Raw genomic sequence first — 12,375 nt, forward strand, 5'->3', positions numbered from 1 at the left:
CCCCTACATTGGGTCAGGATCCAGGATCCTTGCCTCCTTTCTCATGGTCTTTATCACCCTCAGTCCCTGGGGCCCAAGGCTCTCCTACTAGGCTCCTAGCCTCCCCCCTACTATCTAAGTTCCTGCTATTCCTATTCACACTCAGCCCCTGTCTGCCTCTGAGCTAAGTCAGGAAAGCAAGACAAGGGACACCAAAGACAAACTTTGCATACTTCACAATTTTGCTGAGGATGAGGCTTCCAACAAGTAAATCACAGAATACAGAAATTATAGAATATAGAATCATAAAAAGAAACTTTAGAGACTATACTTCCAATTTTCCCATTTTACAAGGGAGGGAACTAAGGCCCAGAGAGGTAAGGGGCTTTCCCAAGGTTACATGAGTTAACTCCCCAGATTGCAGCAACTTCTTATTAACCGATCTTGCCGTCATACCCCTCCTTCCCTTTGCCCTCAATCCTCCCTAGAGCGGATCTGTTCATTATCATAAATGAATCTCTAATTGGCAGAATTTCAGACTTGGGAGGGAGAGCTTTGGGGAGCATGAAGTCTTTCCTTTAATTCTATCATTTACCCTACTCATACAAGGTACCACAGACACGGAGAGCAGAAAGTTCTCCTATAAGCCCTCCACAACTTCCTTCCGATGGGGACGTTTTCACTAGCTGCTTTTTGTTTGCTTCTCCATCACATTCCTGGATGGAGCCCCAGGTGGCATTCCAGGGTTAGGCCTACAAGTTACGAATCAGGTCATTGGAAGGGACACCGAGCTTCTTGCTCTGTATTCAAAAATCTTGGGTTACAATATTTTCTCTGCCATTGGTTCCCTGTGCTACCTTAGGAAAATGACCATGTCCCTTGGAGCTCCTCAATTTCATGATTTGTAAATGAAGAATAATCCTTTCCATGCCTCCCTCCAAGGACCACTTTAAAGATAAAAAACAGTAATGTATACATGACAGTTTATGCAGATGTAAGGTTAAGAGGGAGCATTAATGAAAATAAAATAAATGGATGGAGGAAACCAGGTTCCTGAGTACTGTTCCCTGGGGCAATTAAGTGGCATCCAACCTTCTGTGGTACTTTCCAGCTCTGACAAACATCCTGTGTTCTCACAGGATGCAGTGCAACCTTGGAAATTGTCATATTCAACCCCTTTATTTTACAGAAGGTAAAACTGAAGACCAGTGGAAAGAAGTGAGTGCTCAGAGTGCTGAGTAACAAAACAGGGATTTGAATCCAGTCCTCTGACTCCAAAGGGCAGCTAGGTGGCACAGTGGATAGATACAGCACTGGGCCTAAAGTCTGGAATAATCATCTTCCAGAGTTCAAATTTGGCTGCAGACTAGCTGTGTGACCCTGGGCAAGTCACTTCACCCGTTTGCCTGTTTCCTCATCTGTAAAATGAGTCGGAGAAGGAAATGGCAAACCACTCCAGTATCTCTGCCAAGAAAACCCCAAATAGGATCACAGAGTTGGCCACACTAAAACAACTGAATAAAAACTCTGATTGCAAATCCTGTGTTCTTTTGAATATTATGCCTGGTGAAGGCCCCTTTCTAAGCTTGGCATCCTCCGACCTTATCCAGCCAGAAGAGACCTCATAGGGCACTGAATTTATCATTCTCATTTTACAGATGAGAAAGCGGGGCAAAAGCGATTTGTCCCCTAGTTACTGGAAGGAGCAGAGTAGAAATTTGAACCTAGGCCCTCTGCCTCTAAATCCAGCCCTGTTTGATCTGCATCATGCTGTCTTCACGTTCTAAGGTCCCTCTGAGTTCATAAATTGCAGTCTGTGACCTAAATGACTAGCCCTAGCCTAAAAGTGTGCAGTTGCAGAACTAAGGTTACAATCCCAAGCTTAGAGTACTACTTAGAGTATGTCCAGGGCTCCTGCCCCATAGCCAGGCCCTCTGCTGCCCTCTGCTGTCACTACTGAAACCTGCAGCACCCCCAACTGCTCTGACAGTCTGCTCCTTCCCCCAAGCAGAGGGGAGCCCTCTCCTCAGACCTGCACACCTCACGCCTGACTTGTATGCATGTATCACATTCTAACTTGTCTTAGCCTCCTACCTCTGGCCATCTCGACCCTCTGTTGTTGCTAATAGCAGTTCACTGAGTAGTTATTTTTCTTTATAACAACCCTATGAAACAGTCAATGCAGAATTTAGTGTTTTTACAGAGTCCCGGAGAGCTGTCCATCTCAGCAGACGTCAGAGCTGGGATTTGAACCTGTCCAAGTTGGACTCCAGGCCTCTTCCCATGTCCCTGCGGGCTGGGCCCACCTCTCTCTCTGCCCTGGGCAGCAAGGGGAGGCACGCAAATGGTGGGCTCTCACAGCACCACTCCCCCCTCCCTCCCCACTCCCCTCCAACAAGCTCGAGGCATGCAGACAGGTTTAGTTTCCAGGTGTTTTATTGATGTGGGCTGTATGACCACTGGTTTCTAAAACTGCCCAAAACAGAAATGGCACAGCCGCTAATAAACACTAACAGAGCGGTTAGACTGTAAGAGGCTTCACCTCTTAAAAAAAAGAAAAAGAAAAAGACAACTTACAAAACACTCAACGGAAGGTTAAATAAATAAAATTACAAACTAGAGACAATGACACGGCGGTCCAAACCCATGCTGGGCTGTCTCCTGAGCAGGCACCGCAGTGCCCCTGGAGAAGAAACGCTGCTCCACACTCTCTCCCAAGACCTGGGTCCGAGCTGTCCTTCCTCCTCAAATAATACTGACAACCAAAAGGAAAGGAAAAGGGGGGCCGAGGTGACTCAAACGAAACCCAGCGGGGCCCAGGGCACTCCCCCAGCCCACTCACCAGGGGTGGGGCGGGTTCCATCCAAGCACACATTGGTGATGGTGTGAATATAGAAAACATGAGAACCACAGAATCACAGAATGTCGGGGCTGGAAGGGACCTCAGAGATCATTGAGTCCAGCCCCTCATTTGACAGATGAAGAAACTGAGGCCCAGACGGAGGAAATGACTTGGCCAGGGTCACACAACCAGTCCGTGGCAGAGCCAGGACCAGAAGGCAAATGTCTTTGCTGACCAGCAATGGGATGTGGTCACTGAGTTTTCTGACCCAAAGACCCCATCAAAGGCCAAGTTCCAAGGACACCGAAAAGGTCACCGGACGTATGGAAAATACCACAGCTTGAAAATAAGCTGCTCAAGACTCATCTCTTCCCTCACCCTCTTTCACGTGAAAGTGTGAAAGCAATTCTGCAAATAGACTCTAAAATAGATTATTTATTCCAAAATCCTCTTTTTTTCTTTTTACATCGAGTTTACACCTCCTATCTATTTCCTGCACTAGGCCTGGAGTCTCTTTCAAAATGCAAAGTCCAAGTTCTTTGCAGGTCCCACAGCCTCTGGGGGAGGCCATGCCTGGGGAAGGGTCCTTTGGGCAGGGCCCTTTGGGCAGGGCCCTGGCACTCCCCTGGCTCCCAATGATGACCCCCTCGCCCCGGGATGGGGTCAGATGTCGATCCCTTTAACCAGGGACGTCTCCAACGTGATATTGAACTCCTGCAAAGTCTGCAGTACCCGGATCAAGGAATTAACAAGCGTGTGGTCCTTAAGGAGCGCCACATCCTCATACATCTGTGCTGTGATCGGACAGTCTGCAAGCAAGGCAATCCAGTGGTGTAAGAGGTGATCTCTGCCCAAACCAGGAGGAGCATGGAAGAAAAGGGAAAGGAGAAAATCACGTGAATTAGAGTCATAGCTGGACCCACAGTGCAAACCATTACACTTCCAGGGACCTCCTGGGGACAGGACACCACCCCAGAAGCTGACAGTTTTTGTTGTTCTTTGTTGTTGTTGGGGGGGGGGGGGGGGGGGGACTTGTGCACTTATCTGAAAGGCTGTCTTAACCATCCCTTCCCCTTAAGTCCTACTCTGGCATGAAGGGGAACCCTGGGGTCTCAACAGCTATGTAAATGGAGCACAAAAAGCCTAGGAGAGATCCTACCCAGACCCCACCAGGCTGGAAAGAGCTAAATTAAAGGACCAGCAATGGTACATCTGTCAACTGAAAATTAGTCTAATTAAGTTGGGAGAGGCTCATCACCCCAGAATAATGAATTTTTTTGGCAATGATAATTCACAGACATAAAGGTGGTAGCGGTGATCTGTACCTATGCCCATGAAATCACAGACTGAGTGACTGAAGCCTGTGCCACCAAAGCTTTAGCAAGAGACAGAGAGGGAAGGAGACAAGGTCTGGGATAAGGGCCCTCACTCAAATCCACACACTGGAAAAAAGAAGTCCCAGAGGACAGATATTACCCAGACTATGGGCAGCCCATGATTTGGCCCATCAGTATCACCATTTTAAATGGCATTACAGAAGGACAGGGAGCTGGGCCCACAGCTGAAGAGGAAACAGAAATGAAGCTGAATGGGATCTGGGAAATCACACAGGCTCTCAAGAATCCTGAGCAGCTCCCTGCATCATCATTTTTAAATACAAAAGGCCTTCTAGCAACATTCAATGGCTACAAATCATGAAACCCCAAGATCTTGGTAAAATCAAAATTGCAGAGAGCCAAAGGGCACTGGTGGGGGCACCAGCCAGTAGGCCAAAGTATAATGGCAACAACTCACATGCAAGAAATAATGAAAAAGACAGTATCATGGGCATATTAGACTGGAAAAAAAGAGAGTGCAAGACAAAACAGACAGACCAGCTAGGTACTGGACTGGTATCCATGCTATGTCAGAAGAATCAGAGGAAGGCCTCCAGAACTATGGATGATTTTCTCATGGAGGAGTTATAGACCAAACAGAACTATGGAATGCACAAAATGGGAAGGCATGAATGGACCAAGATTGGGATACCAATCCCAGTAAGATTACAGCCCTACCTATGTATATCAGTAAGGCTAAACATTCTGCCCTCCGCTCACTTCGCCAAGCGGGGGTGTCTTTTCTAATACAGATAAAACAGAAACATACCCATAACACTCAGAGGAAATCTGTAACACCTGAAAAAGGTCTCTTTAGTTTGCCTGGAGGTACGTCTACAATAGCTGTTTTCTGGCCTCCACAGTACAGATGTGCCACCAATCAAGCTGTAGCTACATTTTTAAACAGCTGTCCACCAAGCTGCACTATCCAGAATATGGCCTGAGGGGGCATGCACAGCCAGCCAGAGGCATACCTGGCTCCCAGACACACCAACATCTGGAACTTGCCGTCTTTGCCGATGTTGCGGGGGGTGTTGTTGATGGCGGTGACAAAACGGCAGAAGTTTCGGGCCCTTGTCTGCCAGTTCTCCTCAGGAACAAGATCACTCTGGTCAAGGGTCTCGTAGTAGGTTTGTGCTTTTTCTTTAAAGAAGATGACAAGTTCTGACCTCAGCACAGACATCCCTCAGTGACATGACATTCCAGGGCTGCCCTGCCAGAGGCCAAATGTCTAGACTCCCTGCTGCCTGGGGCCACCCTTCAGACAGAAGTTCCCAGGCACAGTCTGCCCAGGCATAGCCTGCCTCTGTTGCTTCCCCCAATCCCTGAGCACTGTTCTTAACACAACATAACACAGAACTGATTTTTTTTTTTGCTTTTTGGAGGGCAGTTGGGGTTAAGTGACTTGCCCAAGGTCTGTTAAGTGTCTGAGGTCGAATTTGAACTCAGGTCCTCCTGACTCCAGGACTGGCACTCTATTCATTGCGCCACCTAACTGCCCCCCAGAACTGATTTTTTTTAAGTGCTTGCTGTTGTGGTTGTACATTTTAAACATTAATACTCTCTCCCTCTGGAAACGACTGAATTTTCCCTTGTGGATGCTTTGCACTTACCTGTCCACATGGCAGCCCTCCACCTGCCCAAGCCCAAGTAGAATGCAAGCCTACTGAGGACAGGGTTTGTCTTTGCATCTCCAGGGTCTTACACACACTAGGAGCCTAGTAAATGTTTGATGTTTAATTCAGTCTGCTGAACGTGCAGATGGTACACAGCGCTGGGGTCACAGCCAGTATTAATAACCATTTATTTAACTGATTTAAACTCACTTGGGGTTTCTGTCCTTAATTTGAAAAGTTAAGGGAAACACTCTCTATTAAAAGAAGCATAGAACCGTAAAGCATTGGCACTGGAAGTCTCGAGCTCATCAAGTCCCAGGCCCTCCCTGTAACATAAGCAGAAGCTGAGGCCCAGGGAAGGGAAGTGAGCTGCCCAGGGTCACACTGTGAGAGGGGCAGAATCAGCGCTCTAGATCCCAGGCCAAAGTGTTCTCCCTCTTCTGCGTGATAAAGAGGAGGGGGAAGAACTGAGGAAAAGAGAAAAAGCCCCAAATGCTTCTTGTTCAATTCGGTGAACCCTCACACACTGGCTAAGTGCCTGTTTAAAGGCCCTGAAGATGGGCATGGTGGATCCCTGCTGCTCTCAGCAATCTCAGCTGGGGAACTCAGATGGGTCCTGCGGCCAGGAGGCAGCCTAAGACAGTGCCTGCCCTCAAGGACCTGACTTTGTACTTCTGAATGATACTTGTCCAACCCTGCTCATTTTCTTCCCCTAGGGATCTGTAACCCCCACCCTTATCCTAAAGCTGATACACACACTCAGACATAAATATCCAATGGAACGGTACCCAGGCAGCTCAAAAAGAACCTAGGATATTCTCAATCTATGAGACTCTCCAGCTTCATGGGGGACCCCACCTACTGCCCTACCCGAGACGCCAGCTGGCTCCTAAAGGGGGAGCTGACGATACCCTGTCCTGTGGCCTGGCACCTCTCAGTCCTCGAAATCCCAGAGACAGAGGAACCCCAGGAGGAGTCTCGGCTGGCGCTGGCTCAGTAAGGATCTTTTCTGGAGTCTGCCGACACCTGGCCGTTTCCAGTGATGAGGAGCTCACCCCCTTACTGGGAGCCTGTTTCACTTCAAGTCCAATTGTTAAGAACCTCTGCCTGACGCTGAGCCAACATCTGCCTCCCAGTAATCCCTCTTTCTTCCATGTATCCCTAACCTGGTCTTAGTTCTGGCCTTTGGGGTCGCACATTACACAGCTGCTGGTCTTACTTCTGGCCTCTGGCCCACAAGACTCCCACTGCGGTGTGACCAGCACAGAGGATGCCACAGACACTGGCTATATGGGAACGGCTCACTGAGCAGGCAGTGGTCTCAATGGGTGGCTCCTGTACCCTCCCTTCTCCTTTCCCCTTCCACCCACTCCTGACCCGCCTCAACTCACCCAGAAAATCCCAAATGAAGACATTTTTGAAGAGCCGGGGGGATTTAAATCCATGCTGAAAGACTTGCTCCAGGGCAGACACCAGGCCACACTCGCCACAGAGCAGGAGCGTAAGACTGCCACGCTGTAAAAGAACCACAAAGCTCTGGGGTCCCAGGGATGTCTTGTCTTCCTGGGGAGCCCCAGCCAAGACTGAGCCTGAGTAGCAAGAGTAGCAAGGCCCAGCACTCCCCTAGAGACTAAAAGGCTGTCTGTCACACAGGGACGGCTGGGAAATGAGTGGATTTCTAGTTGGGGCAAGGAAGGAGATGAAAAGGGCAGGAGCAGATGAGCAGATGCTGTGTCTCCCCTGGACTCTGGGGTCTTGTCTCCTTCTGTGAGGAGTACAATGAGATGCTCAGCTCTTCCCCTCACTGCTTCCCTCCTAATCCAGCAGTGGAGAAGCAACTAGGCCACGAATGTGAGAGCCATCCATGTGGTCTTGAAAGCCCCATCAACAATGTGAGCTCCTCAAATACAAGTAATAACAATAATAATAGTAACAACCACTTCCACTGTGAGAGGGTCTTATCAAGTACCAAGTCCTTCTCTCCTGATCCCATGTGGGGGAGGAGAATGCATGTAATGAGTCTCATTTTACAGAGGCTCAGGAAAGAGAAGTCAGTTTGTCCAGAGTGGTCAAAGTCAGGCCTCAAACGTCAGTGTCCTCACTCCCTCCTCCCACAGTCCTGCCCCCAGAGCTCCAGTCACCTCTTTCTCTGGCTTGTGGAAATGCTTGACGATGCCGTTGACGGCCTCACCGATGGACTCCTGGATCTGCCCCGTGTTTAACTCTGCATAAGACAGACACAAACCCAGGGTTCATCTTGGTCATTCTCCACAGCCTTGTGTGTGTTAATCCCTGTCCTCCTCCCATCCCCTAGCAGAGGACACCAGGACTGCTGTCATCCGAGACAAAGGCACCTGATCCAACAGAAACCACAACTTCAGTGAGGGGGAGAAAGGCCTTCAACACAGGCCAGGGGGTCATAGGATTCAAAGCAAGATGGGTCATCTAGTCCAGCCTCCTGCCACTACCCAGGAAGCTAAGCTGAGGCCGTGTTCAGCAGCTTTGCAGGGGTGAGCTCCAAAGACCACAGACAGGCTGAAAGGAAGGGGAGGGAAGGGGCAACTAGTCCATCCCCTTGCCTCTGTGCCCTCCTCTTCAAGGATAAAAAGTATTTATGGTGGAGGGTGAGAGAGGGCAATGCAGGAATTGTCTGGGAGCACAGATAGTTTCTGAGGGGAAGCAGATCTGGAGCTCTGATTCTTATAGGCATCTTGTAAAACGGGACCAGGTCTAGAGACCCTCTGTGGGAGAACTAGAGATTGCTCACAGTGAAAGGTTCAATGCCTTGTGGTGACCCATCCTGCCCAGCTGGGCCAAAGTCCCTCCCTTCCAACTTACTTGGCTTGTTACTGGGAGAGATGGTGACAAGCCTCCGTATCATGCTGGGTGACTGCTGCAAGGGTGGGGTTCGGCACTGCCTCTCATCTGCCTCGGGGTGAGAAGTGAGCAGCTCCCCAACCAGGATCCTCTCTAGGCTCCCATCGTCCATCCCTTTCCCCAGCCACCTGCCACAGGGGAACCTAGGGGTGCAGCCATGTGACATCAGAGTCACCCAGGAGATGCCTCACACGCACACGCATGCACACGCACACACACCCGTGGGCATACACATGCTGGGACCCAGCTCCTCCAGCCTCTCCCTCTAGGTCACTCCTACACTCCTGCCTCCAGGATGAAGCAAACCTTCCTTAGCCACCACATAACAAGAGTAGCTCCCATCTCAACCTAGTGATTTAAGGTTTACAAAGTACCTCCTTCATGGTACCCTAGCGAAGCAAGGAGAATGAATGTTAACGTTTCCTTATTGTAAACGAGGGAATGCAGAATAGGCATCTTGAGGCTGCCTGCGGTCCATCAGCACTGCTCCAAGCCCTCTCACTCCACTTCAGAGGGGACCAGCCCCCCAGGTCACCACTCACCCCTGACCCTGAAGAGCGGGCTGGGCTCACGCTTACTTATACGTGTGTCCCGTGATCTCGTTCCTGACCATCACATGCTCCACAAGCCACTTGGCATACAGCCCCGAGTTATCGTGGCCAATCTGGACAGTGGTGAGCTTTCCCAGGTTCTGGTACTGTCGAGTGCAAAGAAGAGAAGGGAGAGTGAGGAGGGAGAGTGCAGTGATGAAACCATGTAACTGTAATCCAGGAGAAGCAGCTGCAGAACAAGGGGCATCCCCCACCAGGCCACTGACTGCTCCTGAGCAACTTTTAACAAGGGATTGAAGGGCCCTTCTGGGCTGATGGACATCCTACCCCTACGACAGTCACTGTCCAGTGCCAGCTCTGGCTTTTAGAAACCCTGGGCCCAAGCCCACCTTCTGAGCCAAACACCTACTGAGCTTTCTGGGAAACAGATGTGGTGAAAAGTGCGTATGTGAGATCATGCATGCATGTGTGTGCATGTGTACAAATACAAAAGTGTATATGTGTGTGCATGCATATATAAATGTGTGTATAAATATATGTCTAAGTATCTACATTAATATGTCATATACCGCATATAATCTGTCAGTGATATTGTGTTATGTGATGTGATAGGATGTGATGTTGTTAAATTGTGTCATGTTATGTTAGATCAGTCCTGACTAGACAGAAATGAACTTTCTGAACCATCACCTGAGAGGATGGCAAAGAGACTCCATGGAGGCATGGGGAGGAGAGAACATGCCACCAGGCCTCCGCAGAAAACATAAAGATCCATAAACTCACTTCCTGACCTCCCTGGGCCTTGGTTTCTTCCTCTGCGAAAGGAGGGGCTGGACTACAGGACCTCAAAGGTCCCTTTGGAGCTCTTCCAAGGCTACGACCCCCCTGGGCTCAGAACATACCTCAAAGGTCATCTCCAAGACGTTCCTGGGGACCTGCAGGATCTGTGTCTCCCCCAGCTCTCCGGAGATGCAAATCCAAGGATTGGCCGTGAACATGGAGCCGCCCAGCTTCTTGCTGGGGACAATCAGGATGTGGTATGGGATCACTGTGCAGGGAAAAGCCACAGGGGCACTTCACCAGGCTGAAGTAAGGCCCAGGGACACTCAGGCCCCCCGCACTGCTGCTACCCGTCCATCATCAATGATGAGGGTGAGAGGGCCTGTTTTTATAGCACTAAACGGTTCCTCTACAACAACCTGTGAAGGAGACCCCTTCTGCCCGGCTGCCTGCCTACACCCGGGACCTTGGCACCTCTCAGCTACCCCGAGGGCCAGGCCCCAGCCATGGAGCTCAGTAGGAAGGAAGAGCAACAGGCCCCCACTAGTAGTTCTCAGAATTGTAGGAGCTCCCTCTTAGAGACAATGGCCTGGACTCAGAATCAAGAAGCTAAGGACTTGTTCTCTCTTGGGAACAGCTGCTCCCATCAGACACAGGAGACTAGGCTGCCTCGTGCAGCCACACAGACCTGCCTCCCAGTAAGCAGGTCATGGGGCATAGCACCTCTGACTTTCCCCAGCTTCCTGCTGGGCAGAGTTATGGGAGGCTATGGGTTATGTATCTGTGTTCAAATCCTGCTTCTGACACTAACTTTATGAACCTGGGCAAGTCATTTGACCTCTTGGCCTCCTCATCTGTAAAACGGGGGTAATGAGACTTTTCAGGGTTGTTGTGAGAATCAAATAAGGTAGATCCAGAATCTGAGAATCTGGGCTCAAATTCCGTCTCTGATGCTTACTACCTTTGCAGTCTTAAGTTAAATGTAACTTTCCTCGGCCTCAGTTTTCTGATCTGTAAAATGAGGAGGATGGAGCAGGTGACTTCTGAGGTCCTCTCTGACTACACGCATTTGATCCTAGGATCCTCAAAGCCCCATGTAAGTGCTGGCTGGCTTTTGTTTTATTTATGTTTTGAAAGAGGATGAAGGAACTTCAAGGTCACCAGAGAACACTCCACAGGGGCCATGGAACTAGTGAGTGGTGGGGTAATGTCCAGACCAGGAACAACTGGGAGCTTCCTCACAGGGAAAGGGGATGAAAACGCAAACTCCTGCTAATCCAGAAGGAAAAACAGAGCAAGCTGGGTCATTCCAACCTTTTCTGTGGCATGGACCCATCTGGCGAAGCCTACAGGCCCCTTCCTCAGAATAATGGTTTTAAATGCCTAACATAAAATACAAAGGGAACCAGTCCTCTGGGAATACAGTGAATAACTACACAGACATATGTGTTATGTACTTTTTTTAAAGTCACAGACTCCAGGTCAAAAACCCCTTCTAGATCTGCCTACAGAGCCTCGGGATTGTAGGATTCAAGTCCCAGAACTCAGCGGATGATCTAGTTCTCCAGTAACATTAATGATGCTGTTACTACTCTTCACTTGACTCAGTTCTGTAACTCCGGCTCCAAAGCAATCCCTCCTCATCTCATCTAGTCCTCACAACATTCTATCCCCTGTGCAGAGTGCACCATAGCTCTCTCCTGCCCCCTTCACAATGACACACTGGAGAGCATTTCTTTCCCCTTCAGCCCAGAGTGATCTAAGCCTCCCTTTGAGAAGCCAAGGCCACAGAAAATTCTTCTGCAAAATAGGAGTGTGCCACATGACTCTAAAAGGGCCTGGCCTTCCAGCTTTCTCACATTCTCTTTCCTGAGTCTCTAACTGTCCCGTGGCTCAATGGTGCCCTTGCTTCCTGGCAGAGACTGATGGGAACAGTCACCTGGCCTACTATGTGCAGCAACCAGGGTCATACTGGCAGCATGCAGACCCAGAGGGTTATGCTCACCAAACTCAGAAAGAGGTCAAGCCAGAGTTTCAGGGACAGCTGTTCCCTCCCACGCAGAAATGATAAATGTGCACATGCACACGTACACACACACGCACACTAAAAATACACATGCATGCACATATACAGCCACCCACACTCATGCATGCATACACATGCATATTCACATGCATACGTGTGCACATACACATGTGTATGTCCCACATACATGTACATGCCCACTCTCACGTACATGTACCTTCACACCCTCACACACATACACACCTTCATATACACACACACATAAATTCAAAAGATCAACAAAAAGTAACAAAAAGCCAACAGGAAATGGGTTGCCTTTCTCTTAGAA

The 12,375-nt window shown here is 49.4% G+C and overlaps 1 protein-coding gene across 1 annotated transcript in view; it reads right to left on the bottom strand.

Moving 5' to 3' along the window:
• Positions 1 to 2,397: 2,397 nt before the first annotated feature.
• DENND5A (DENN domain containing 5A) overlaps positions 2,398 to 12,375 on the bottom strand; it is a 75,909-nt gene continuing 65,931 nt past the window's right edge. The window contains exons 17-23 of the mRNA XM_069091193.1: positions 10,144 to 10,289; positions 9,269 to 9,387; positions 8,652 to 8,833; positions 7,955 to 8,037; positions 7,205 to 7,328; positions 5,172 to 5,340; positions 2,398 to 3,668 (exon numbers count right to left, since the gene is read on the bottom strand). Coding sequence (XP_068947294.1) covers positions 3,485 to 3,668; positions 5,172 to 5,340; positions 7,205 to 7,328; positions 7,955 to 8,037; positions 8,652 to 8,833; positions 9,269 to 9,387; positions 10,144 to 10,289 — 1,007 coding nt within the window. The 3' untranslated portion in view covers positions 2,398 to 3,484. The remainder of the gene's footprint in view (positions 3,669 to 5,171; positions 5,341 to 7,204; positions 7,329 to 7,954; positions 8,038 to 8,651; positions 8,834 to 9,268; positions 9,388 to 10,143; positions 10,290 to 12,375) is intronic.

Source organism: Petaurus breviceps, unplaced genomic scaffold (assembly GCF_028583685.1).
Source record: "Petaurus breviceps papuanus isolate PSGF00001 unplaced genomic scaffold, PetGlider_PUasm1.0 188, whole genome shotgun sequence".
Lineage (NCBI taxonomy): Eukaryota > Metazoa > Chordata > Mammalia > Diprotodontia > Petauridae > Petaurus > Petaurus breviceps.